The 27,846-nt window shown below is 63.9% G+C and overlaps 1 protein-coding gene across 4 annotated transcripts in view; it reads left to right on the top strand.

Annotated features, from left to right (window-relative positions):
* Positions 1-691: 691 nt before the first annotated feature.
* The window catches only part of LSP1 (lymphocyte specific protein 1), a 41,765-nt gene continuing 14,610 nt past the window's right edge, over positions 692-27,846 (top strand). For 3 of the 4 annotated variants that reach the window (XM_047101149.1, XM_047101147.1, XM_047101146.1), the window contains exons 1-2: positions 694-835; positions 2,077-2,316. In XM_047101149.1, the coding sequence (XP_046957105.1) occupies positions 2,249-2,316 (68 nt within the window). In that variant the 5' untranslated portion in view covers positions 694-835; positions 2,077-2,248. Of the gene's footprint in view, positions 836-2,076; positions 2,317-27,846 lie in introns of all 4 variants that reach the window. The other variant, XM_047101148.1, reaches the window with a different exon arrangement.

Genomic DNA, 27,846 nt, shown 5'->3' with positions numbered 1-27,846 from the left:
AGCAGGGGGCAGAGGAGGGGGCAGAGCAGGGGGCAGAGCAGGGGGCAGAGGAGGGGGGCAGAGGAGGGGGCAGAGCAGGGGGCAGAGCAGGGGGGCAGAGCGGGGGGGCTGAGCAGGGGGACAGAACTCAGGACTGCAGGTGGTTCCAGACGAGAGTCCCCCCTGTGCTGGCTTCTGCGTCTTCCTTCGAGTGCGGGCGACGAGGAGGGAGGCCTGGGGTGACCCTGGGAGGGGGCGACCGCATCTGGGCTCCTTCAGCACTCTGCGGCCCGCAGCCCCCCCCCCCCGCCCCTGGAGGATGCGCCTGCCTCCCAGCCCCCCGGGGCCCATCGGGGCTCGACGGCAGGGGGCGGACGGCTGGCACAAAGACCCGCAGCCAGGGCGGCTTAAACAGCAGGAACTGGTGTCCCCCAGTCCCCTCTCCAGGCGGGGCAGGTGGGTTCCCTCCGAGGCGGTGAGGGAGAGTCTGTTCCGGGTCCGTCTCCCCCCCCCCCCATCCTGCGGTTTCCTGCCTTGTTTGAAGCTCCCCGGCTGGTAGACGCACCCCCCACCTCTGCCTCCGCGTCCTCACGTGGCCTCGCCCTGCGTGCGAGTCTCACTCAAATTTCCTCTTTTTACAAGAACACAGTCTCATGGGACGAGGGGCCCACCCTGACGACCTCATCCTCACTCATTACATCTGCAAGGACCCTTTCTCCACATCAGGTCCCACTGTGAGGTCCGGGGTGTGGGGGACACATTTCCCCCCGCCCCGCAGGAGGAAGCGGTTGCCTCTGGCCTTTGAGGACGGGCGTGGGCAGGGGAGGCCAGCAGCCCGCAAGGGCCCTGGGGTCCGGTGAGCGTCCAGAGGGTCACAAGGGCCAGGGCCTGAGAGGGGGTGAACGGGTGGGTCCGGCAGGTCAGGGCGGCGCCCCCCTCGGCCCTGCTTTCAAGCTCCCAAAAAGTCTCCCTTTGACATTCTTAATAGCGTTTGACCCAGAGGCCCCCGCCTTTTCACGCCGCACCAGGCCCGTGAATCAGGGGACAGCGGTGGCGGCCGGAAGCCATGTCTTGGGAGGGGCACCCGGCCTCTATCTGCCCTCACCATTCCTGGCAAGGCCCCTAAATTTCCCAGCTGTGATGTTGGGGCCGACCTCACCGTAGGGGCAGAGGAAGGACCAAATGGCGGGCCGATCCGGGGTGGCCCGTGTCCCTGGGGATGCTGGCCGCAATGCTGAGGGCCCAGCCCCCACTCGGACGGACGTCCAGCCACTGCATCCTGGTCCGTGGCAGGACAGCGAGAGTGACCCTGGGAACCACAGGGGGGGGCGGGGGAGGCAGCAGGCTGAGAGCTCCCGGTGGCCCTGCGCAGTCCTGGTGCGGGACCCCGTTCACAGTGTTGAATGGGGAGGCTCCTCGGTGCGTGTGGGTGGGGACGAGGGCGCCTCACCGCCTCCCAGTCGGCTTGTCCCTTGGCCAGGCCCCACCCTGAAGCATGAACACTCTGGGGGCGCTACTGCCCTCCCCGCCTCCCTGGGGAGCCCCTACGCCCCCACCTCCAGGGCCTGGTGACGCTGCTGGTGCCAAGTCAGCTCCAAGCTCCCTGAGTATGGGGGCGAGGAGACCGGGAGGGGCAGCAGGAGACCGGGGAACCCAGCAGCTCAGGGAAGTAAAGGAAGCAGGGGTGTGCGGCGCGGGGCATTTCTGCAGGGCCCCAGCGGTCAGTGGCCTGAAGAGCTCAGACCAGTCGGGGGGCCCGAGGCGCGGCCTCGAGAGGCTCGGAGAACAGGTGCATCTGTGCTCCGCTCCCGGGAGGCTTCCGTCCAGAGAGATGATGCTTATCGTGGAGGCTTGGGGGCCGGACCCGTGTCCTGGCGCTTATGCACGGCCTGCCGCGCCCAGACTTCCATCCAGGACCGTGGGGGATTCAGGAGCCCACGGGGGCTCCCCGACAGGCGTCCCGACACTGTCTGGCCCGTGCACGCACTGCTGCCTTCCCGGGGCCCCTCTCTGTCACCGCTGGCCCTTGCAACTTGCTTAACACTTCCTGATGACTGGTTGGTTTTTTTTTTTTTTTCTCTTCTCTTGCATCAACAGATTAAAAAACAACACCCCAACCCCAGCCCCAGTGCCCTTCAAACCTCAACCTGCAGCCGGAAGGGGGAAGTGAAACCCAGCTGGGGGAGGGGGACTCTGGGACCAGCCGTCTGAGGGAGCAGCGGCAGCCACAGGCACACGCACAGCCCCAAGCGGCCCGGACCCCGGCCCGATGGCAGAGGCTCCGAGCCACCCTGGCTCCGAGGAGCAGGAGGCGCTACTGGTGGACAAAGACGCCGGGTAAGAGTCGTTCAGAGCGCACGGGAGAGTTCGCTTTCACACTGGGGGACGCTTAATCTGGGGGTGGATGGGGCCACCGGGACTTGGGGCAGCAGGCGGCTGCAGGGTACTTCCCGGGGTCCCCGTCTCACCCCGCGGTGGGTGCGTGTCTCTCCAGTCGGCCTCTGTAGCCGGGCTTCGGCGGGAGAGGCCGGCTTCGCGCCCCAGCCGCTGGGATGCTGACCCAGGACACGGAGGCCCGGACCCCCGAGGCGGGGACTCAGGGCCTCACCCCGGCAGGAGGTGGGCGTGGGAGGGCCTGGCCGGGAGGGCCTGCTTGGCCCCAGGACCCTCGAAGCCCTTGCTGGAGGCCGGGCCGGGTCCCCCGCCCGCCCCCGCCCAGGTGACGGAGGTGACGATGCTGGCCGCTGTCTGCTCCCAGTGCCGCAGCCGCTGTTGCTTAGAGATGGCGCGGGAGGTGGACGCGGGCAGAAGGGGAGTGCCAGCACACCCAGAGCTGGGCAGGGAGCCCCGCGGAGCCGCTGGGTGCCAGCCTGTGCAGGGACAGGACACCCAGAGCCACCAGCATGGAGAGGAGGGCGCTGCTGGTCAGCTCCGTCTGCTCCGCCCCCCCCCCCGCCCCCCGCAGCACCTGCTGGGCAGGGCGGAGCCGAGGGCCAGGTCCCCACAGCCTCAGGGCTGACTTGTTCAGTGGATTCTAACCACTGAGGTTGGTGTCGCCTCCCTGATCCCGTGGCGACGTTATTCGTAACGAGGGAAGCGATCTGGAAGTCTCTGCCATGAGTGTGCATGTGTGCGTGAGGCAGGTGGAAGGGTGCCTTCCCCTCGCCCAGGCCCACAGGGCGCCCTGCTTCGGGGGTTCGGGGGCCCGAGCGCTGGGGGGAGGGGGCGACCGGCAGACAGCTGTGCCCCACTCAGGAATGTCTCCTCCCATCAGCCTGTCTCGTGTTCCTCCGGCCACCGTGTGCCCATAGAAGGGCACGGCTTGAGCAGCCTGGCCGGGGCATCCCCGCCTCCCTCCTTGACCCCCCCACCCCAGCTGTCCCGCGGGCGGAGGACACAGAGGACGGCGTGGACCGCGGCCGAGGCCCAGGCAGGCGGGGAGGCACCTGTGCCTGCTCGGTCAGGAGCTCGGCCTGAGAGCTGGCTGAATGCCCCTGGCCCCTTAGGGTCTGGGACCCCCCCCCCCAAGCACCCCTCCCCCCCACCATGTGGTGTCAGAACGAAACTGAGACCCGGGGTGAGGCACGGTTCTCATTTCACAAGGTGACTAAGGGAACTGGGATTTTCCTGTCCAGAGTGGGTGAGAAGTCCCGTTGCCCAGGATGGGGATGTGTGACCTGGGAAGCCCCCATGGGAGACCCCAGGAGAGCCAAGGCTGGGCAGGTTGGGGCTAGAGCATTCCAGATAAGACCTGCCCCCAGACCCCCTCTATTGCCTGCATCCAAGACATCGCCCCTCCTATCCAGCCAGGTCAGGCCTCCCCCCTGCAACTGGGCAATGGACTGTCTCCTCAGACTGTCCCCTCAGACTGTTCCAAGATGGGGCCACCCCCCTCAGACTAACCCCTGCCAGACTGTTCCAAGATGGGGCCACCCCCCTCAGACTGCTCCCAGGATGAGGCCTCCCCTCTCAGACTACCTCGGGATGCGGCCACCTCCCTCAGACTGCCACAGGATGGGACCACCCCCCTCAGACTGCCCCAGGATTAGGCCTCCCCTCTCAGACTGCCTCAGGATGGGGCCACCCCCCCCAGACTACTCTAAGATGGTTTCAGCTCCCTCAGACTGCCCCAAGATGGGGCCTCCCCTCTCAGACTGCCCTAGCATGGGTCCACCTCCCTCAGACTGCCCCAGGATGGGGCCATCCCCCTCAGACTGCTACAGGATGAGGCCTTCCCTCTCAGACTGCCCTAGCATGGGCCCACCTCCCTCAGACTGCCCTCGGATGGGACCACCCCCCCTCAGACTGCCCCAGGAGGGGGCTTTCCCTCTCAGACTGCCCCAGGATGGGCCATCCTCCTCAGACTGCCCCAGGATTGGGCCACCTCCCTCAGACTGCCCCCAGGATGAGGCTTCCCCTCTCAGACTGCCCCAGGATGGGGCCAACGCCCCTCAGACTGCTATGGGATGGGACCACCTCCCTCAGACAGCCCCAGGATGGGGCCTCTCCTCTCAGAACCTCACATTAGGGCCTAGGACTGGGGCGTACCCCAACAACGTGCCCCGGGCAGGGTGCTTGCCCCTCCTCTGTCCCACTTGTGGGCCAGGTCAAGATACCCTCTCCTTGCTCCCAGTCCCACAGGGCTGGCCAGGACCACGGGTCTCTGTGGGGCCCCCCGGTGGAGCTGAGGTGTGGCCCTGCACCCCTCCCTGTGGGGAGCCATGGACCTGAGACCCTGAGGAGAGCGGGGACAGGGCCTCCACACAGTGCATGGAAGGGAGTCTCAGGATGTCCCAGGGTCCCGGGCTTGGAAGGTCTGGATCCCGGAATCCCAACCCCTTGGAGGCCCCATGTGCACCCCCAGCGTGCACCCCGAACTTCACCAGGGCCAGACCAGGCTGTGCTGGGCCCTCCCCATGTCCGCGTGACAGGAGAGCTGCCCCACACTGCAGACGGGCCTCGCCCCTGCCCCAGCCCGGCCTGCTCCCCAGCTTGGCAAGGATGCCCTCTCCCAGGGGTCTCCGTACCCCTGTCCCCAGCATGCTCTTTCTCCACGAGGCCACTGGACCCCACGTGCGGAACCATTCACCACGGGGCAGCAAAAGCCATACCTCCGGAGGCCCCTGCAGGCCGGCCCTGGGTCCTCAGACCTCACTTCCCCTCCAGGATTTGCTAAAAGCACCTCCCAGTTCTGACAGGTGCCACAGTCACTGCAGACTTTCCTTCCAAGCCCTGCCTGGCTGTCCTGCCCCATTGCCAGGTTTCCAAAGGCCCACCAGGCCCGCCTGCAGTGACCACTGCCCTCGGCTTCCTTTGCATCTGCCACTGCCTGTGGTCAGAGCCCAGCCTGGGAGGCCTAGTCCTGTCCTGGGATCCCTGGTCCTGTCCCGGAGTCCTGGTCAGTCCTGGAGTCCTGGTCCTATCCTGGAGGCCTGTTTCTGTCCTGGGAGCCCTGATCCTACCTTGGGAACCCTGGTCCTGTCCTGGGGCCCTGGTCCTGTCCTGGAGCCCTGGTCCTGTCCTGGGAGCCTTGGTCCTGTCCTGGAGCCCTGGTCCTGTCCTGGGAGCCTTGGTCCTGTCCTGGAGCCCTGGTCCTGTCCTGGGAGCCTTGGTCCTGTCCTGGAGCCCTGGTCTTGTCCTGGAGCCCTGGTCCTGTCCTGGGAACCATGATTCTATCCTGGAAAGCCTGGTTCTATCCTGGAGCCCTGGTCCTGTCCTGGGGCCCTGGTCCTGTCCTGGAGCCCTGGTCTTGTCCTGGAGCCCTGGTCCTGTCCTGGGAACCATGATTCTATCCTGGAAAGGCTGGTTCTATCCTGGAGCCCTGGTCCTGTCCTGGGACCCCGGTCCTGTCCTGGGGCCCTGGCCCTGTCCTGAAGTCCTGGTCCTGTCCTGTAGCCCTGGTCCTGTCCTGGGAGCCTTGGTCCTGTCCTGGAGCCCTGGTCCTGTCCTGGGGCCCTGGTCCTGTCCTGGGAACCATGATTCTATCCTGGAAAGCCTGGTTCTATCCTGGAGCCCTGGTCCTGTCCTGGAGCCCTGGTCCTGTCCTGGGGCCCTGGTCCTGTCCTGGGAACCATGATTCTATCCTGGAAAGCCTGGTTCTATCCTGGAGCCCTGGTCCTGTCCTGGAGCCCTGGTCCTGTCCTGGGGCCCTGGTCCTGTCCTGGGAACCATGATTCTATCCTGGAAAGCCTGGTTCTATCCTGGAGCCCTGGTCCTGTCCTGGAGCCCTGGTCCTGTCCTGGAGCCCTGGTCCTGTCCTGGGAACCATGATTCTATCCTGGAAAGCCTGGTTCTATCCTGGAGCCCTGGTCCTGTCCTGGAGCCCTGGTCCTGTCCTGGGGCCCTGGTCCTGTCCTGGGGCCCTGGTCCTGTCCTGGGGCCTTAGTCTGGACTGGGAACCCTGGTCCTAAGCACCACCCCCCCCCCAACTGATTGGGCAGCTCTGGCCCTGAGGACACGGATCGGGGCCGGGTTTGGGTAAGCCGCTGTTTCCCTGCCCCCTGGGCTCCTGACCCCCACTGCCCCGCAGGCAGGGCATGGCTCCTGGTCCCACGTGATTCAGGGATGCTGCCCCAGTACTTCTCCATGTGTGGAGCTAAGAGGCAGGGCAGAGACCTAAGAGAGGGCAGGGACCACCTTCGGGGCCACCCTGGGCAGAGTCCCCTTCTGGGCTATCTGTCCCTGCAGAACCCCTTGGCCTTGCTCTTTGGACCCCAGGGTCTTCAGGAAAGAGGTCACAAGGCCCCTCGGGCTATGGGTGGCTGGCGGCTGAAGGAGGGAGCTGAGCTAGCCTGGGGGCTGTGGTCACCCTGGACTTCATCCTCCTGAGTCCCTCAGGGAGCCAGGGTGGGAGGGGTCTGTGGCCTTGGAGGGGCAGCACCCCACGGGTCGGACCGCCCACACACCGCCAGAGCCCCCGGTGGTCCTTCACCCCTTGCCCTCCCCGTGAGGCTGGACACCACCTGGCAGAGCCGGGGTGCACGGCTCTGGGGCAGCAGGCAGCGCCCCAGGCCGTGAAGGAGGGAGAGTGGAAGCAGGTGCTGGCCTTGGCGGTGGGCCGCGGGTGGGCGCACTGGGTGTGGCTCCCCAGGGCTCCTTCCCAGCCCTGCCCAGGCTCCAGACCTGAGGACTGCAGTCAGAGCTGGGTCAGGCCTTAGACTCCCAGGTGGGCCCCCTCTCCTCCTCCCTCCGGGTCAGGGGTCTCTGGCGCCCGGAAATTTCCCAGGGAGGGGGAGGCTGAGCTCAGCCCAGATGATGGATGCCTTCTCCCGTGCCTGGGCTGGCGGAGGCCACTGGCTTCCTCTTGCCTTCCCTCTGGGCCCTGTCACATTCTTTCCCTAGGTGGGGGACAGGGAGAGGACACCACACCATACTTGGGGACATTGCAGCCCCCCCCCCCCCCCCCGCTGCTGATTCAGGAAGCCGGAAATCCTCTCCCGCATCCTGGCCCCCTCCCTGGTCCCCATCTGCCTCCTCATACAAACAATGCTGGAGGCACACAGGGGCGGCACCAGGAGGGTCTCAGGGACCAGAATAGGGCAGGCCCCAGACAGGGTGACACTGTAGATCCGTGCGGTGGCTGGCCTGCACGACCCCACTAGCCCACCTCTGCCTCAGTCTCCCTCAGAGGTTGTCAGAGTGGTGGGTGGGCCCTCAGTTGGGAAGATGAGGGTCCCAGCAGTGAGGCTGAGGGCTTGAGCTTTGCTCTCCTGGGGTCTGAGCCCCCAGTGCAGGGGGAGGAGCAGGAGGAGGGGCACAGGGTCCCAGAGGCATGGCTCTTTCTGGAACAAGTAAGCCCCACCCCCGAGGCCTCAGTTTCCCCATGTGCCAGCCTTCACCAAGCTCTTCAAACAGAGGTTCCCGTTAGCCAGTGAGGCACTTGACGGGGAGAAACCAAGGCTTTAAGGGCCGAATGAACTGCCAAGAGACACTGTCCCAAACCTGGAGGGACACTGGCTGACCCCAGCTTGGAGGTGTGTGTCCTAACAACCCGCTCTGGGACCCGCTCTGGCTCAAGGTTGGGGTGTAGGCCCAGGGGGCCCAGGGCATCCGGGCTGCCTCTCAGAGGTGCTCAATAACCCCACACAGGGCTGCCTGATGGCTCTGCTCCCAGCGGGTTCCCGTAGGGGTGAGGCCGGTGCTCCCTGAGGCCCATCCAGAATAAGGCAATAGCTGAGAAGTCACCTCCAGAGACCTCCCCAAAGGCAGAAATGGGACGTGGCCCTATCAGAACAAGCTGATTTTTTCGAGAGGCGTCGCTCCCAGAGGCCACAGCCAGTTCATCTCAGGGAAGCCTCTTTCCAGGGGCTCCTAACATCTTCTCGGATATTGGGGATCCAGGGCAACCAGCAAAGAGAGTTCTCAAACCTTCCTAGAGGCCACCCCCGCCCCGCCCCTGCCCCCACCCCATGAGCCTGGACAGGGGGGCTGGGGGTCTATGTGGGGTGTGGGGCGGATAGGAGCTGAGGGAATATTGGAAATCAGGCCTCCTAACCCTGTTGGCCAGCAGAGCCTTGTGGTGCCGGACACAGGCCATTAAGAAGTGGGGGGCAGGAGGTGGGGAGGAAAGCCCCTCACCCTTTCCTGGGGGGGGGCGGCGGGCAGCCCTGTCCAAACTCCATCAGCTAACTGCCTCCAAGCTGCCAAGTTGGGAGCTGGTGGGGTGGTGGAGGGAACACTGTCTAGTCCCACTGGCTGGCAGGGAGGGACTGTCTGGGAACCCAGAGCCTGCCTGTGGCCCCCTCCGAGGCACCCACCTCCCCCTGGCAAGAGTGGGAGGGACTCGGACCTTGGAGCCTGCCACAGGGGCAGCTGTACGGTTGTGCAGAAGGCAGCAGGGACAGCCAGCAGAGGTGGGGTGTGACAGTAGCAGTGTGTGGGGGGAGGGGGTGGCAGGTTCTGCACCAGTTCCCCCACCCCCCAGAGCCTCGGCTTCCTCAGCTGCCACATGGACTGTGTGGGAGGAGAGGGGGACAGTCACTGCCCTGCTTTGTGCTTGGCAGATGGGACCTCAGATGCTGCTCCTTCCTGCTCCCAGGGAGGAGCACAGCCCCGCACTCCATAGGCGTCTGTCCCCCTTCCTGGGCATAACTCGTTATTTTTATAGTTTTGCTGCCAAGGTAACCCAAGGCTGCCTTCTCGTCCTCCCCCAGGTACCACCTCTCAGGAGAGAAGTGGGGCTCAGGACAGATGGATCTAGCCAGTTGTTTCTGGAGGAACCTAGAAAGAAACCTTCAGTCTTTCCCTTGGTCTCACTCCCAACCCAGTCCCAGCTTTCTCACTACACCCACCTCCCTGGCTCTTCTCTCTCTGCTGGGCTGAGACCCACATAAGACAGATGAGGGCTCAGGGCATTTGGAGGCTGCCTCCAATGTAAACCAGAGACATTTCTCTATCCAGGGTCACTAGGAGCCACGAGGTCACCCTCTTACCCCTTCTCCCCACCCCTACCTGGGTGCCTATTGCATCTTTCATTGGGACACCACTCTGTGAGCGTGTGTGTGTTGAGGATGTTTGAACAAGAGGACAGATTCCTACTTCTCTGGTCCTTATTTGAGCTCTACTTTGGCACTCAGCCTACCGGGCCATGAGAGTCTTCTCTTTTATCTTCTTGGGCTACAAGCTTATGAGCCATGTCTTAGTCACAGAAAAAAGAAAAAAAAGAAACTAAAAGACTTAATGATGGAGAAAAGTCTGAATGAAAGGAAAAGTGGGTGAAGAAAGGTAGGAATTAGGAACAGTTGAATGGATGGATGGATGATGGATAATGGAGGAATGGATGGAGGAAGGGGTAGATGGATGGGTGGATGGATAGATGGTGGGAGGATGAATGGATAGATGAATGATGGATAGATGGATAAGGGACGGATGGATGGAGGGTGGATAGATGGATGGGTGGGTGAGTGGATGGGTGGATAATGGATAGATGGATGACGAATGGATGGATGGACAGATAGATGTTTGTGTAGACAGATTATCGATGGGTGGATAGATGGACAGATGGATGGATGGACAGATGGATGGATGTGTAGGTAGATGATGGGTGGGTGGATGGATGATGAATAATGGATGGGTGGGTGGGTGATGAATGATGGATGAATGGACAGAGGGATAGCTGTGTGAATGGATGATGGATGAGTGGATAGATGATGGATGGGTAGATGGATGTGTGGATAGATGTATGTAGGTATGGAAGATGGATGGATGGATAGGTGGGTGGGTGGGTGGGTAAATGGATGGATGGATGGATGGACGGATGGATGGATTGGTGAATGGACACATGGAATGGAAGTATGGATAAGCTCGTGGGTAATTGGATGGAATGTTGACAGATTGCTCATTGGTAGACTAATAGAAGGTTATGAAGACATATGGATGAAAGGGAAACCAACCACAAAAGACTTTTAATGATAGAGAACAAACTGAGGACTGATGGAGGCAGGTGGGTGGGAGGTAGGTTGGAGGGATAATGTGTATTAAGAAGGAACTTGTGGGGCGCCTGGGTGGCTCAGTCGGTTGAGTGTCCAACTTCGGCTCAGGTTATGATCTCACAGTTCATGAGTTCGAGCCCCGCGTAAGGCTCTGTGCTGACAGCTCAGAGCCTGGAGCCTGCTTCAGATTCTGTGTCTCCCTCTCTCTCTGCTCCTCCCCCCCTCACATGCTGTCTCTCTCTCTCAAAAATAAAGATTTTAAAAAATTTAAAAAAAAAGAAGGAACTTGTTGCGATGAGCACTCGGAATTGTATATAACTGATGAATCACTGAATTCTTCTAAAATCAATATTGCATTGTATATTAACTAAAAAATAATAAAATAATAATGATAAAAATAATAATAAAAGACATATGGATGGATAATGGATAGAGTTTTAGATGGACAGATCTAAAATCAATGGACAAAATTGATCCATTGATCTAAAATCAATCTAATGGAGGGGCGCCTGGGTGGCTCAGTTGGTTGAGCATCCGACTTTGGCTTAGGTCATGATCTCACGGTTTTTGGGTTCAAGCCCTGCGTTGGGCTCTGTGCTGACAGCTCAGAGCCTGGAGCCTCCTTCAGATTCTGTATCTCCCTCTCTCTCTGTCCCTCTTCCACTTGTGCCCTGTCTTTCTCTCTCTCTCAAAAACAAAGAAACATTCGAAAACATTCTAATTAAAAAAATAAGTAGACTCAATCCAATGGACAGATTGGCAAAAATAGGAAATAGTAGATGAATGGAAAGACAGACAGTGAGTAAATAGACGTATGGTTGGGTGGATAAGCTAGACAAACTATTGAAGAGATAGACTGATGAACAGATGCACCTGAATCAGGAGTTTTTCACTCACTGTTCTCTCTTTCTAGGACACTTTCCCCCACCAATGTATATAGCTGTCGCTAATATTTCCCAAGTCTCTTTTCAAATAAGGAAAAGCTTATTCCTTCCTAAGGGGTTTTCTTTGACTATCATATATCCTCCAGATCTCCATATCCTCCCACCCTGAATTATATTTTCTATAGCATTTACCATCATTTGATATATTTCAATATATACTTACTTGTTTGTTTTTGTTGTTGTTGTTCTAGCTAAAATGTCACCCTGTGAGAACAGGGACTTTGTTAATGCTAAATCCCCAGTACCTAAAAAGTGAATACAGTAAGTGTTGAAAATGATATGAATAGATTGAACAAATCTTTGAGGATAATTGGAGGTATGAATACATGGATGCTTGCTTAGATGAACTATGGATGAGTGATAGTATGGCTGAAAGTAACTTTTTTTGGAGGTTTACCAGGTTGCAGCAACTATTTTAAGTATTAACTCATTTTAAGTATTAACTCATTAATGGTCAAAGTAATTGGCAAACACATATATGGAAAGATAAACAGATATGTGTTTATGCACGTATACATGACTTGCTATATGGGAAGATGGATGGACATATATATGAGTGAGTGTATGAATGAGATTGATTAATAGTAAATACTTTGGAGATATGAATGAAAGTGAGGACGGAAACATATTTGGAGCGATAGAGGATATATTAAAGAATGAACAGATAGTCCACTGGTTGGGTAGCTAGGCAAATAGATATAAAGTTGACAGTTGGACACATAGGTAACTATATGAGTGGTTATCATGCTCCAAGTGGATGGATGCTTCTTCTAAGTGTTTTATATGTATTATGACATTTAGATAAATAGATGGATGGATGTGTGTGTGTGCAGAGGGAGTGGATGGATGAATGGAGGGGTGGATGAGTGGGTGGATGGTTAGATGGATAGATACTTGCTCAGTGGAGAAATGTAAAGAAAGATGAATAGACACAGATATATATGTATTGATAAATGATTGAATGGATTGATGGAAGGATATCTTGTTCTTATATGGGAAAATGAATATATAGGTACCCTGAGAAGTTGATGTGCTAATAATGATCTATGGGGGAAAAAATAACTATATAGAGAGGATGGGTGGATGATGGATGGATGAATAGTGGATGGATGGAGGGTAAATAGATGGATGGATGAATGGATGAGTGGATGGATGGATGAGTGGTGGGTAGATGAGTGGATGGGTGGATGGACAGATGGAGGGTGGACAGATGGATGGATAATGGTTGGAGGATGGATGGTGGGATGGATGGGTGGGTGGGAGAATGGATGGAGGATGAATGATGAATGGATGGGTGAATGGACAGATAGAAGGTAGATGGATGGATAATGGATGATGGACGGATGGCAGGATGGACGGATGGGGAGGCGGGTGGATGGATGATAGATGGATGATTGATAGCTGGGTAAATGAATGGAAGGAGGATGGGTAGATGATGAATGGGCGAATGGATGAATGGAGGGTGGATGGGTGGGTGGGTGGATGACAGATGAGTGGTGGATGACTGGATGGTTAGATGCATGGGGAAACCACAGGAAGGTTGACGTCAAATACTCTGCCCTGTTGTTCCTATTAGGACATGCTCCAGTTATAAAGCTACGAATGCCGGCTGCTGCATTTAAAGAGCTATTTTTTGCCACCTCCCACCCACCGGCATTTCTGATAGATAATCAAGTAATTCTATTTTAAGTTCTTAGTGACAGAGAACTCCTGGCATCCGAGGCAGCCTTCTCCCCATGGGAATATTTTTCCTTCTTTTGAACCAAACTATACCTTGGCACATTCCCTTCCTGGCTGTCTGTGCCTGGGATTCCAGAACCGAGAACAGGAGGCGGGGGTGGGAGGTGGGGGCATGCGCAGGTTGAGATGGAAAAGAGGCTCGGCCTCACTCTCCCTGGGTGATCTGGCTCAGCCTGAGGACCGACCCTGCGGCCCTGCTCCCCATCCCTTTTCCGCGCTCTGCTAGAAGCTTGAGGAGTGGACAGCCCTGGCAGGATGCTGGGGATGGGCGTGGGCACGACACCCGCGTTCTCTGGCTTCCCCGGGGTTGCGGGAGGGGAGAGCTGCGGGTGCCCCTCCAGGACTGGCCACGGGACTGGCCTGTGGAGGGCGGAAGGAGCCAGCCTTCATGACCCCCACGAAGTCTGCGCCGGCCAGCCACCCCCTGAGTCACTGCGGACCTGAGCTGTGGGCCCACGGGGCTGCCCCTCCAACACTCACTGCCCTCACAGTGACTCGCTCGCGTGTGTGCCGCTCGCCCATCTGATCGTAGCCTCGCCTCTGTCCGGTCACCCATCCCCCGGGTGGTCTCAGTCCTGGCCACCCGCGCCGGCACGAGGTCAGGCTAGCTGGGGACCCGGGCCGGCACGAGGTCAGGCCCGCTGGGGAGGTGAGAGCGGCCATGCCACTGTGCTGCGGGGACGGAGGGCGGCAGGGACAGGCGGTCGGCAGGCCGGGTCGTGGTTCTGGCTCTCCGGTCCCAGTTCGGAGACCTCGAACACCGGTCTGTGCCTCGGTTTCCCCACGCGGGACCTGGGTGCGTTGGCGTCTGCCTCTCAGAGCGGCCGTGAGGGCTGGCGAGCCGGGCGAGCCGCTGGATGTAAGACCGCTGGGCACCGAGCTGGGCTCGGCGACGCCCCGCCGACATGAGTCCAGTTCCCGCCTTGTCCGGTCACTCGCCCGCGAGCATTCTCTAGTGAGTCACGGCGACTAAGCCCAACCAGAGGAACAGTGGGCTGGGCTGCACCTCCCGGGCCTTGGCCAGCGCACGGGGGCAGGGGGCCCGCTGGCCAGGGCACCGCACTGACCTTGTGCCCACCGGCCACCCTGGGAGCGTGCTCTCTGGTACCGCACGGGGCTGGCCGTGCTTGTCTCTGCCTCTGGGGTCTCCCTGCTCTGAGCTCCCGGGGCAGTCGGGCAGGGGCCGGGGCGGGCAGGGGCTCCCCATTTGGGGAGCTGAGAGGATTCCCCCCTCGAGGTGATCAGAGGAGCAGAGAGCTGGGCATAAACAAGGGGAAAACTGGAGAACCAGGAGGGAGGGGAGGGGAGGGAGGGAGGGGGAGGGAGGGAGGGGAGAGAGGGAGAAGAGGAAGGGAGGGGAGAGGAAGGGAGGGGGAGGGAGGGAGGGGGAGGGAGGGAAACAGAGATAGGGGCAGAGAGAGCCACAGAGGGAGAGGAGAGGAGACAGGGGCTGAGTGTGGGAGCAGGGAGGGATGGGGGGGGCTGGCGAGGAAGGAGCCGAGAGCCCAGGCCAGCTGGGGCAGGGCAGGGGGGCTTGATCCAAGACGTCCATAAAGGAGAGGACCAGTGGGCTGGCCAGGCCAGGCCCAGGACGAAGAGAGAGGCAGGGAGGGATGGAGAGGCAGATGTGGGGGGGGGGAGGGGGGAGGGGGGAGATACCCTGCAAGTAGCAGGGATGAGCTGCAGGGGGCTGGAGAGTGAGTGAGGCCAGCGGCCGCCAAGGTGACTGAGGGGACAGGATGCCCATCACAGGCCGCTGAGGTCCCGCTAAGCCCCAGAGCTGCTGGGCTGGAGGGTTTTCTCTCTGACATTTTTACTAGTCTCGGAAGGAGGGGGAGGGGGAGGGGGAGGAGGCCGAGGGGGGAGAAGGGGGCTGGGGGGAACAAAAGGGAAACGGCTGCTAGGCGTCCTGAAGGGGAGACCCACAGAGCGCGTGAGGCCGCACAGACGGGGGGGGGGGCGGGGGGGGGGGACACGGGCACCCGGCCCCCCGGGGGCAGAGCCAGCAGGGAGCCAGCCCCGGAGACCCCCCCCCCCCCCGGTGGAGAGACACAGGTCACAGACAGGCAGAGGGGGAGAGCAGACGTGGGAGGGGGCGTCAGAGGCAGAGAGACCAGACAGCCAGACAGAGGGAGCGACAGCTCGGATCCAGGGACAGGGACAGGGGACGAGGGAGCAAAGGAGGGGACGGGAGAGAGAAAGAAGAGAGGAAGGGGGGAGAGGGGTCCCAGTGGAGGAGGAGGAGCAGGGGGAGGGCAGCAGACGGAGGCCGGCAGCCTTTGAAGAAGGAGCAGCCGCGTCCCCAGGGCTGGGGTCAGGCCAGGTCGCCGGGCCGGCGGCATGAGTGGCTCTGCCCTCCCGAGGAGAAGTTCCAGCAAACGGGGCCTGGAGAACCTCGTGAGGTAGGTGCCCCCCGGCCCGGGCTGGGGCAGGGCGGGCAGGACCGGGGCGCCGTGGGCAGGGTGTGGGCCGTGCGCACGTGCGCCGGCCGCCGTTAGTTCGGCTCCGCCGGCCGCGCGCCCTCCTTGTCTCCCACCTGCACACCCGCCTGGCCTCGGCCGGGCCGCCGTCTCCCCGGAGACCTTCTCCTGGCCCTGGGGCCTCCGCCCCGGCCCGCCGCTCCCAGGGCAAGAAGTGGGCCTCCAGCACCGCTTCCGAGGCCTTGATGTGCTCCCGCCGGCCCCTGGGGACCACCCTGTGACCCCTTGCTTTACAGACGAGGGGGCCGGACTCTGCGGCCACACTCGCCACCCCCCGTAGCGCACCAGCCCTGCGTGGGAGGTGCCACAGGGCCGTGGTGAGCGCTTGGGCCTCAGAGGCAGATTTTCCCCAGCTGAAATCCTGCCTCCTGCATCGTAGGGCTTTGGTCCGGGACCCCGTCCTCCCTGGACCTCAGTTTCCCCCTTTGTAAAGTAGTGGTCTGCCGGTACCTACCCCCAAGAGGACGAGAGAGAGAGAGCAGAGGCAAAGGGCCAGAGCTGGGCTCAGAGCCCCGGCTCCGTGCCACGGGCCTCTCTTGGCCTCACTCTGAGCCACCTGCAATGTCCTTCCTCCTCCTCTACCCTTCCAGGCGTCTAAGGCCTAGCTGAAATGCTGCCTCCTCCATGCAGCCTGCCTTGGCTTCTCCTTTGACGGCATGGAGCGCGCTGGGCAGACTGCAGGCTCCTGGAGGGAGAGACAGGCATCTCAGCACTCCCAGCTCCACCCAAGCCCTGACTCGGGGAAGGAGGAGGCACAAGGTGTGCGGGTCGGCTGAGAGCAGCCGGGACCCCCTCCAGCTCGGGACAGTCGGGTCCCTCAGACCCTGAGTGATGGCTCTCTCCCGGCCCCACGCAGGCATGGCTCCGGGGCCCCCCGCTCCAGGGTCAGGACACGCTCCCTTGCAGCCACCCGCCCCCCACCCCCCCACTCATTAGGTGGACCCCCACGAGTCAGCTGCCGGGCTTCACGTGTGTTCTTTTCCGGCTCTGCCAGGCCCGCCCCTGAGCGGCTGACCAGGGGACCCTCAGGCAGGACCACGCGTCTCAGGTGGGCCTCCTCCTCCCTGCCCAGCTGGGATGTGGCCGCCCAGGGGTCACTGCTGCTGTCCCCATCCAGAAACTTCTGTGGCCAGAGGACCAAGGGGCACCGGGGGTCAAGCCCCGGGGCTCACCAGCACTGCTTAACAAGTGGGGAAACTGAGGCCCAAGAGGGCAGTTGTACCGTACATCGGGGACGACAGAAGGAGCCCCGACGCGGGCTGGGCACACGTCCCTCGTCGCAGGAGGACGTGGGCCACAAACACCTGTCCGGTGGTAACCACGGCTCCGTTCCGAAACCCAGCGTCAAGCTGCTGTCCTGGGTGAGCAGGGGACGCCCTGGAGGCACCGATGGGGCACGGCAGGTGTGGCACCAGCTCAGCCGAGAGTGGGGGCCAGGCCGGTGCGCGGGCCCGGAGCCCCCAGAGGACCTGGACCGGGGAAGGTGGGCCTGCAGAGGCCCGTGGGGCAGAGACAGAAGGAAGCGGCCCTTTGGGCCCCCTCGTGGGGGGCGTGGGGGGCGGGGTGGAGGGCAGGCGAGAGCGTCTCCCAAAGAATAACGTGGGGGCGTCTGTCGCACCCCGGCGAGCCAGTCGCACACCGCACACGGGGACGCTCACGGAGGCACACGGACCACACGGCTTCCAGGCCCAGCCACTAAGGCCGGGCTTACACCCCCACGCGTGGACCCGAGAGGCCGGGCGGCCGGCGGCATCCCCGCTGCCCTCACTGAGATTAGTGTCTCCCGCGTCTCGGCCGTGACCCCCCGAAGCCTGGGCAGACGACCGTTGTCCTCGTTTGACCGACAGAAAACCAGGCGCAGAGAGGCTAGTGACTCCCCCCAGGCCACCCCGGGCGTGGGGGAGCCTGCCCCCACCCCGGGCCCCGCGCTTCACCGAAATCCTTTGCCACGGACCTCCTGGGTGCGGGGTGGGAAGGGGGGCGTCGGAGGCTGTGCCCCTCGCGGTGACAAGCTCCAGAGGCGCGTGCGGGGAGCCGGCTGGGGTGGGTGTAAATTGAATCCAGTTTAAGCAGGCTAAAAACGGGCCCGGGCAGGGGGCCTCGGCCCCGTGCCCCTCCCGTACCCTTGGCACGGCTTGGCACAGTCCTTGCGGCCGTGGGGGTCCTCCTCAGCTGTCCAAGCTTCAGGGGGGCAGGGCCAGCCGGGGACCACTCCCTCCTCCTGCAGCCCCCAGCCCAGCTCTACCCCCTTGCAGGTGGCTCCCTCCTGTTGCCCCCGGGGTGACGGGGGAACTAAAGCTCTGCCCGGGCCCACCTTGGGCCAGGCCCGCATTAGCCATGACCGGGGGGCAGCAAGGGGACCCTGGGCGCCCTCACTTCCACAGGCCGCCTGAATTCTGGGCTGCCTTCCCGGGTTAACAGTCTTTGGGAGCCTGGCTTTCTGAGGCGGCGGCCTGGCTGGCACAGCCCAACGGGGCTGGCTGGGTCACCCTGCTGGCGTCCTTATCGGCGTTTGGGCTCCCAGTCTCCCAGGGGAGGCTCTCCGGGCTGGAGGAGCCTGGCACAAGTCCCTGTGCCCACGCCTGCCCCCACCCCCGACAGCCTTCAGGCCTGGCCCCCGCCCCGGGGACGCCAGGCCCGGGAGGCCTCTGGGGACCCCTGTGTGGCCAGGAGGGCAAGGGATGGGGCTGGCCCAAGGAGGCGATGGGTGGGGGGGAGGCCAGGCCTCCAAACCAGGTTCCAAAGAGGCGTGGCTGCCTCAGGCCCACCCAGGGCCCCAGATGGGAGGGGGCTGCCCTTGGCCTGGCAGAGCCCCGGTGTCTGGTGGGTGGTGCTGCCCTGGGACCAAGCCGTCTGTCGGCCAGAGCCGCCCCAGGAACCCCAGCGAGCTGGCATCGCGGGGGTGTGGGGACTGAGCGGCCCAGCCCCCTGGGCAGGACGTCAGGGCCAGAACCCAGAGCACTGAGGTTCGGGCCAGGCTCCAGTCCCGTCCCTCGAACCAGAGCGGGACAGGGCGGCGAGCAAGCAGCAGCCTGGGCGCCTCGGGCACCTGTGGGCTCGCCACCCCCCCACGCCCCTGCTGCAGCATCGAGAGGGCACCCGTGGCTCATGGGCCCCGAGGGGTGGCTGGAGAGGCCACGGCTCCCAGGAGCGCCTCATCTAGCTCGGACTGGCTCTGCACAGGTTGGTGGCCGGGGGCCGACCCACACAGGTGTCCAGGGGCAAGTGGGAGCTGGTGGGGGGGTAGCCCTGGGCGGCCCCCGGGGGCAGGGAGAGTGCGGGATCTGGCAGTGGCCCACCCTGGAAGGTGAGAGTGTGGCTGTGAGGGGCATTGCCCACCCAGGAAGGTGGGTCTCCACCCAGGAAGGGAGAGGTCCAGACACGGGTTTGACATGAGGCTGGGGCCGGGGCGTCGTGTGCCCGTGGGCTGTGAGGCTCTTCTAGAGAGTGTCCCTGCAGACGTGGGGACAAGGCCATGGAAAGAGAAAGGAGGTGAGGGACAGGGAAGGGGATAAGGAGGAGGGGGCGAGGGGCAGGAGGTCTCCACGAAGGCATAAAGAGGTCGTGCAGGGATGGAGACGTGATGGGGACGGGGACAGGATGGGGACAGGAGGGGACAGGATAGGGAAGCAAAGAGGACAGGGACAGGATGGGACAGGACAGGCATAGGAGAGGGATAGAGGGGGACAAGACAAGAGAGGACAGAGACAGGACAGAGTAAGGACAGGACAGGATGGGACAGGGGACGGGATGGGGACAGGATGGTGGGCAAGAGGAGGGAGAGGTCGAATGAAAGCAAAAAAGAGGGAAAGGATGAACGAGGCAGGGGACGGGGTGAAGGCGTCGTGGAGGCTCATCAGCCCCTCCCATGTGTCCCCTCCCAAGTGTCTCCTCCTATGTGTCTCCTCCCACATTGTCTCTCCTACGTGTCCCTTCCCACGTGTCCCCTCCTGCGCTGCCCCTCCCATGTGTCCCCTCCCATGCTGTGCACCCCCCCATCTGCCCCACATTGTCCCATGCTGTCTGTTCCACACTCTCCACACTGTCCCCTCCAACACTATCCACCCACACTGTCCCACCCTGTCTCCTCCCACACTGTCTCTCCTCTATTGTCCCTTTCCATGCTGTCTGCCCCATGCTGTCCCCTCCACACTGTCCTCTCTCACATTGTCTCTCTCATACTGCCCCCTCCCATGCTGTCTGTCCCATGCTGTCCACCCCCACTCTCTGCCCCACACTGCTCTCCCCACGCTGTCCCCTCCCACGCTGTCCCCTCCCACACTGTCCCCTCTCACATTGTCTCTCCCATGCTATCTCCTCCCATGCTGTCTGCCCCATGCTGTTCCCTCCCATATGTCCCCTCCCACACTGTCCACCTCATGCTATCCCTTCCCAGGCTGTCCCCCACCCGCTGTCCCCTCCCACGCTGTCCGCCCCACACTGTCCGCCCCACACTGTCTGCCCCACGCCGTCCCCTCCCATGCCGTCCTCGTGAAGCGGCAGAGGGCAGGAGGCCCCAAGGGCCAGAAGGTCTGGGAGGAGGTCTGGGGCGGCCAGTCTAGCACCTGCGGCTGTTCACCGGGGAGATGGGAGGGGCCGGAACGGGCAAGAAGGAAGGAGGGAAGGCCAGTGAGGCCAAGAGAGGGGGACAGGAGAGGAGAGGGGCTGCGGGCGGGGCTGCGTCTCCCCTGAGCGGGGCAGACTCCCTGTCGACCCTCCGGGTGCCCTGCACCAGCCGGCAGCACCTGTGCGCTTGGAGCCCCAGGTCAGACGCCACACCGATCAGCCTCAGTTTCCCCTCCTGCAACAGCCCCCAGATCCCGCCCGTGTCCTCAGGGACAGACACCAGGACAGGTCTCGCCCCACTCAGCCAGCGGGCCACCCCAAGCCCGGCCCCGCGTGCCCCTCCGTGTGGATAAGGAAGCTGAGGCTCGGGGAGGGTTCGAGGCCCGGTGGGCGGGCAGCGAGGGTCTGCAGGATTAAGGGGCACACGGCCAGGAGCTGTCACGGCAAGACTGAATGGGGGCCAGTCCAGGGGCACAGCCCCGGCTCCTGTTCTGCCATGCCCCCCTGGGCCCCCAGGATACTCAGTCCAGGGGCGGGAGCACCTCAGAGGAGGGGCTGGGGGCGGGGGCAGGTGGCAGAAATGGCCCTGGCAGTGTCCAGCACGGGGTCAGGCCGCTCCGTGCACTTGGGGGCTCTCCGGGGAGGCAGGGCCGGGAGCCGATGGCAGGCGGCTGAGCCAGGCTGCGTCCGGGGACGGGGGCGGGCAGCCGGGCTTTGAGACCCCGGGATGACAGCCATTTGGGCACTGACTGGGCAGAGCCGGGCGCGGGGCCCTCGGGGTGTGCGGAAGACCGGGATACGACCCGGCAGGGGGATGGGGACAGGGCGGCAGAGGCCCCAGCCGGTGCCAGCCACCAGTCGCGTGTCATGGAACGTGCCAAAGCCCAGCCTCGTGAGCGCTCCGAGCCCTGTGCCAGGCGGTCCCGGCCCGGCTCGGGAGCGCCTGGCTTCCCTGGAGGGCCGTCCAGCGCCAGGAGGAGCCGGGGCCGGGACTGGAGGTGAGGCCGGGGCCACCAGGCAGCCGGCGGGGGGGGATGTGGGGACCGTGGGGTCGGTCCCACACACGGCCCAGAGGCGTGGGCAGGGGCAACTCGCTGACGCAAAGGATGCGGAGGGGCGGGGAGGGGGGGTGCCTGGGTGTCTCCGAGACACTTGGCCCGGACCCGGCAGCACTGTGGTCAGTGACTCGGAGAAGAGTCACAGCAAGTGCAGTGTGCTGGGCAGAGGGAGGGACGGTGAGCCCAGGGCCAGTGCCCGTCTCGGCCACGCCAGCATCCCACAGGCAGGGCAAGCGGGGGGGGGGAGGGGGCGGCCTCGCTCTCTGACCCCAGGCCCGGAGGGGCAGGCCAGCCAGAGCAGATGGGGACAGAGATGAGGAAGAGCCGCGGTGCCGGGGCAAGGAGGCTGACGGTGGAGCACATCACAGGAGGTAGGGTGCCCAGCAAGAGGGAGGTGACGGCCAGCCAGAGGGACATCAAGCTTGGTTCTGGACCTCACTGTGGGGCAGAAGGGGACAGTCCCCGAGCCAGACTCTGGGAACCAAGGGAAACCTGGGATAGAAGGACTTGGAGGCAAAGCCCCGACGAGGAAGGTTTCCGGGACACAGACTCTGTCTCCCTCGAGCCGGAACCCTCTGCCAGCGAGCAGGCGCCTGGGCGACAGAGACTCCCCGGCACAGCCGCCTTCCGGTCGGGCCATCTGGGCACATGATGAGGGTCCACCCAGCTGGCCCGGATGCCCTGGGGACCGCTGGTGGGACTGCCCTGCCCTGGGCTGGGTCGCCCTGACTGGCATTGAGGGTCTGGGGCGAAGCCGGGCCCTGCACGGGGCTGTCGGGGGAGAGGCCCGTCCGCCCCAGGGAGCCTGGGCGGCTCACGTGCTGGAGGGTGGCAGTGGGCAAGGCAGGGACCAGGAGAGCAGCTTAGTGGGGGGGGGGGGCGTGTGAGCAGGGAGGGAGGAAGGGAACCCCAAGGAACGGGTGCTCTCCCCACACCGCTTTCTCCCGGAGGGGCGCCCGAGCGGGATGTGCTGGGACTGGGGGTCACCCAGGAGGGGCGTGGCTCTCCATCTGGACTGGGGGGATGGGAGCAGAAAGGAGGGCCGGCCTGCACACTGCTTTGCTGCCCCTTCCTCTCCGACGGGCCTCTGCCCACCATGTCAACCACCACCGGGCATGGGCACCAGGGACCCTGTCCCGAGAGGACTTCCTGCCGGCCAGTCCCCAATGGCTTGGAATAGGGGCCCTCGCCTGTGGTCCCTGAGCCACACCTTGGGCGCAGCGCTGGCTTTCTTGGAAGCTCTAAGGTCCACGGGTGCAGGGACCTCACTGTGGGCCCTGTCACCTGACGGGATAGAGAGCTGGTTGAAGAGGGGGGTGGGGACAAACAGGGGACAGGCCACTCCAGGCCCACGAGCAGGGGAGGGGGGTGGGGACAGCGGTGGCAGTGGCTGAGGTCTCTTGCCTCCTTTTCCCAGGAGGAGACCTCTCAGCTCCCCTCTTCGGCTGTGAACTGGGGTGGCCGTGCCCCCTAAGTGGGGTGAGAACCGGGTGGCATCTTGAGGCCCGAGGCGGGGGGGCATCCCGGGCCAGGCAGGGTCTGGAGCTGGTGCTCCTCAGGGGACCCCGGTGACCTGAGGGCCAGGGCAGAGGCGACCCTCCCTGATCTGCCCCCGGGGCTGGCAAAGAAAGATGGGCAGAAAGGGGATTCCTTGGCTTTGGGGGCTCTGTGGGGCAGCTAGGGGGTTTCACCAAACAAGAGCCCCCCCCAAGTGCCACCCCACTGGGGGAAGATGAGGGCTGTTGGGCAAGGAGGCCCAGCGAGGGCCCTGCGGAGGTGACACGGTGGTTAAGGGGGTGCTGGCCTCCACGGCGAGAAGGGGATGCCCAGGCAGAAGGTGGGCCCGGCTGGGGGCTCGGGGCTGATGAGGGTGTAAAGGATCCTGGTGGAGAAGCCGCTCTGGCCTCCCTCCCCTCCCCGCCTGCCCCCGGCAGGGCTCCGAAGGCCCAGAGCCCCCGGCCGGGCCGGCCGGTGGCTGGGAAGGAGCGGAGGTCCCTCCTCTCAGCCCTGGCCTAGGCCCCGGGGCAGGTGGAGCAAGGCCCCCAGAGGCCGCGGCTGTGCCCCACATCCCCCAGCACTAGGCCGGTGTCCTGGAGGAGACCCCAGCCCGGGGGCCTCTGTCCCTCCCCGCTCGCCAGGGCGGCCTGTGCCCCCAGCCTGTGCCTTTCTCTCTGTGAGCAGGTCGGTGTCCCCTCCTCCGGGGAGACTTCTTAGATGGGACCTGCCCACCAGGACCAAGAGGGAGGTGGTGTGGGGGCAGGCCAGGTCGGCCGACGGTGCCATCCAAGGGGAAGCGGGAGCTGGGGTGGCCTGGGGAGGGGTCTTGGTTCACACGGTGCCGCACCCCTGTTTACAGCTGGAGAGCTGAGGCTGGGCCTGGGGTCTCACCCTGGGCAGGGGCGGGGGTCAGAGAGACCAAAGCCACAGCCCCGCCCTGGTCCCAGCCCCTCCACCTGGGCTGGCGGGCTGTGTGGTTGCTTCCCTTTGGCCTTCACCCCATCCCCCCCCCACCCCTTCAGCCTTCACCCCATCACCCCAGCGAGGTCAACAGCCTCCCCCCCCTGTGTCCCCTGCAGCTGCCTTCCACTGAGCTCCTCCCTGCTCAGAACCTCCTGGGACCCCCAGAGTCCCTAGCTGCTCTGCCTTGGGTCTTCCAGAGGCCTAACAGGACCCTCAGGCCCCTGGGCCCTGCCTTGTTAATGCTGCCCCCTCTGGGAGCAACCACAAAGGGGAGGGGCAAGAAGGATTGAACTCCTGCACAGCTGGGCGGAGCTGCTTGAGGTGCCCGCCTGTGAAGGGGAAAACGGGGGAGGAGGAGGAGGAGAGGAAGAGGAGGAGGGGAGGAGGGGAGGAGGGGAGGAGGAGGTGGGGAGGATAAGGAGGAGGGGGGAGGAAGGGGAGGAGGAGGGGAGGAGAAGGGGGAAAGAGGAGGAGGGGAGGTGAGGAGGAGGAGTGGAGGGGGAGAGGAGGAGAGGAGAAGGAGGGAAGGAGGAGGAGGAGGAGGGGAGGGGGGAGGAGGAGAGGAGAAGGAGGGAGGGAGGGGGAGGAGGAGGAGGGGAGGGGAGAGGAGGTAGGGAGGAAGAGGAGGAGAGAAGGAGAGAAAAGGAGGAGAGGAGGAGGAGAGGAGGAGAGGAGGAGAGGAGAAGGAGGAAGGGAGAGGGAGGAGGAGGGGAGGGGAGGGGGAAGAGGAGGAGGAGGAGGGGAGGAGAGGAGGAGTAGGGAGGGAGGGGAGGAGGAGGAAGGGAGGGGGAGGAGGGGAGGTAGGGAGGAAGAGGAGGAGGAGGAAGGGAGGGGGAGGAGGGGAGGAGGGGAGGAGGAGTGAGGGAGGGGGAGGAGGAGGAGGGGAGGAGAGGAGGAGGAGAAGAGGAGAAGTAGGGAGGAGGGGAGGAGGAGAGGAAGAGGAGAGAAGAGGAGGAGGAGGGGAGGGGGGAGGAGGAGTGAGGGAGGGGGAGGAGGAGGAGGGGAGGAGAGGAGGAGGAGGGGAGGGGGGAGGAGGAGTGAGGGAGGGGGAGGAGGAGGAGGGGAGGAGAGGAGGAGGAGAAGAGGAGAAGTAGGGAGGAGGGGAGGAGGAGAGGAGGAGGAGAGAAGAGGAGCAGAAAAGGGGAGGACGGGAGGAGGCGGGAGGGAAGGGGAGGAGAAGAGGAGAGGAGAAGGAGGGAGAGGAGGAGGAGGAGGGGAGGGGAGGAGGGGAGAGGAGGAGGGGAGGTAGGGAGGAAGAGGAGGAGGAAAGGAGGAGGGGAGGGGGAGGAGGGGGGAGGGAGGGGGAGGAGGAGGAGGAGGAGGAGGGGAGGAGAGGAGAAGGGGAGGAGGAGAAGTAGGGAGGAGGGGAGGAGGAGAAGAGGAGAGAAGAGGAGGAGGAGGGAGGGGGAGGAGGAGGAGGGGAGGAGAGGAGAAGGGGAGGAGGAGAAGTAGGGAGGAGGGGAGGAGGAGAAGAGGAGAGAAGAGGAGGAGGAGGGAGGGGGAGGAGGAGGAGGGGAGGAGAGGAGAAGGGGAGGAGGAGAAGTAGGGAGGAGGGGAGGAGGAGAAGAGGAGAAAAGGAGGGGAGGAGGAGAAGTAGGGAGGAGGTGAGGAGGAGGAGGAGGGGAGGAGGTGAGGAGGAGGAGGAGGGGAGGAGAGGAGAAGGGGAGGAGGAGAAGTAGGGAGGAGGGGAGGAGGAGAAGAGGAGAAAAGGAGGGGAGGAGGAGAAGTAGGGAGGAGGTGAGGAGGAGGAGGAGGGGAGGAGGTGAGGAGGAGGAGGAGGGGAGGAGAGGAGAAGGGGAGGAGGAGAAGTAGGGAGGAGGGGAGAAGGAGAAGAGGAGAGAAGAGGAGGAGGAGGAGGAAGGAGGTGAGGAGGAGGAGGAGGGGAGGAGGTGAGGAGGAGGAGGAGGGGAGGAGAGGAGAAGGGGAGTAGAAGTAGGGAGGAGGGGAGAAGGAGAAGAGGAGAGAAGAGGAGGAGGAGGAAGGAGGTGAGGAGGAGGAGGAGGGGAGGAGAGGAGAAGGGGAGGAGGAGAAGTAGGGAGGAGGGGAGGAGGAGAAGAGGAGAGAAGAGGAGTAGGAGGAGGGAGGAGGGGAGGAGGAGGAGGAGGGGAGGAGAGGAGAAGGGGAGGAGGAGAAGTAGGGAGGAGGGGAGGAGGAGAAGAGGAGAGAAGAGGAGGAGGAGGAGGGAGGAGGGGAGGAGGAGGAGGAGGGGAGGAGAGGAGAAGGGGAGGAGGAGAAGTAGGGAGGAGGGGAGGAGGAGAAGAGGAGAGAAGAGGAGGAGGAGGAGGGGAGGGAGGGGAGGAGGAGAAGAGGAGAGAAGAGGAGGAGGAGGAGGGAGGAGGGGAGGAGGAGGAGGAGGGGAGGAGAGGAGAAGGGGAGGAGGAGAAGTAGGGAGGAGGGGAGGAGGAGAAGAGGAGAGAAGAGGAGGAGGAGGAGGGAGGAGGGGAGGAGGAGGAGGGGAGGGAGGGAGGAAGGGAGGAGGAGGGGAGGAGGGGAGGTAGGGAGGAAGAGGAGGAGGAGAAGGGAGGCGGGCAGGAAGGAGGCCTAAGGCCTCGGTGCTCCAGGCCTCTCCCTGTGCCCCAGGCCTCTGCTCCCTGGTCACGTGAGACCCTGCTACCCCACTGCTGTCCCGGGCTCCCTGAGCCACCGCGTCCCCAGTTGGCCTGGCTACTCTCCCTGGGTCAGCGGGGTCTCGCCTCACCCGTAGTCCCTCTGTCTCCCCAGGGACTCTGGAGATCTGGAGGCTCCTGTCCCCTCCCGGCCGGGAGCCCTCCCTGCGGGTCTAACTGCATCTCCCCTCCTCCACGCCCCCTGGGCCTCCTTCCAGAAAGGACCTGAAGGCTGGCACAGGGCTTCCCGGGGCCGCCTCACGGGGGGGCTCAGAGACTCTCCCGTCCGCCTCCCCGCAGCCGCCCCTCCGGGGCCACCTGAGCGCTCTGGCCGCTGGCCTTGGCTTGGCTCTTGTACCCTCTCCCTGGCCCACACACTCCGGTTCATCTTTCGGACCCAAGTTCAAGGTCGCCTCCTGGGCTCCCCTGGGCAGCGGGACTGGGCTCGTTGCGGGGGGTGGGGGTGGGGGTCGTCTACCTGGGGCAGTGACTTTGAGGAAGCCCGGAGACGCGCCCGGAGACGTGCTGCCGGAGGGGGCACGGCTGGGAGGGCGGTCTGGACCCGTGCCAGGGCCCTCGGGTGGGGTGTGGGGGGGAGCCGGGTACCCCCCAGCCGCAGCTCCGTGCGCCCACCCCTGGCCCCGGGCAGCAGCGTGCCCCTCCCGCCGCCCCACCCCCCGCCCACCTGCTCATTTGGGGCCGCCTTCGAGCTCCCCGCTCACCCCCGCTGCCGCCTCTCTGCAAGGACGAGCGACCTCCGGGGCCCTGGCGGTGCCACACCCAGTGCCGTGCCCACAGACCCCTCCCCGTGCTGCCTGGGGCAGCCCCCCGCCCGCCTCGCATAACCAGTGAGGGGCACCCTCGGAGTTGTGGGGCGTGGGGCTGCCCTCCCCTGAGCTCCCTGGCGGGGCCCCCGACCTCTGCCCTTGGGGGCCCGCTCTCTCCCCTTGGGGGGAGTCGGGGACGCTTGCCGTCCTGCTGTCCCCGGAAGCCAAGGCGGAGGAGGAGGAGGAGGCCTCTCCCCGGGCTGGCTCCCCCCCACTGCCGCTTCACTCACGGGCTCTACAGCCGCCGGAGGGACCAGTGGCTCTGCAAGGGTCCACCCCGGTCGACAGCGTAGAACCCCCTGGGGAGGCGGGGCGCGGAGGGGACCAGAGAGACCCCGGGGGTGGTCGGTCCGCGGTGGGGCTGACCAGGGCTGCTCCCCCGGCCTCTGTGGCAGCTTCCTCTGGCCGTGTCCCGGACACCTGTGGCCCAGAGGGTCCCCCGCAGACCTGAAGAAAGAGTTCTCCGACGACAGGCCTGGCCCTGCCTGGCTGTCCTTCCTCCCTTTGGGCCCCCGCCCCCGAGCCGGGCGCCCGAGCTCTCCCCTCGACCTTTAGGCACCAGAGACGGGTGGCCTTTAGGCCTTTAGGCACCGGACAAGCGGCCTGCAGGGGGCAGAGTCAAGCTGGGACCAAACCCACGCAGGCAGACAGGGGAGGAAGGAGGTGGGGGCAGCTGCCAGGGCCGGGGCGGCTCAGGAGCCTATCACGGGACCCTGGTGGGGGGACCGGGGGGCCGCAGAGGGAGGAGTGGGGGGC

The sequence above is a fragment of the Lynx rufus genome, unplaced genomic scaffold (assembly GCF_022079265.1).
Source record: "Lynx rufus isolate CCGP_SWC_20201006 ecotype Redwood Valley unplaced genomic scaffold, mLynRuf1.p SCAF_58, whole genome shotgun sequence".
Lineage (NCBI taxonomy): Eukaryota > Metazoa > Chordata > Mammalia > Carnivora > Felidae > Lynx > Lynx rufus.
The sequence above is the reverse complement of the archived record's forward strand: the minus strand, read 5'-3'. Positions and strand labels throughout refer to the sequence as shown.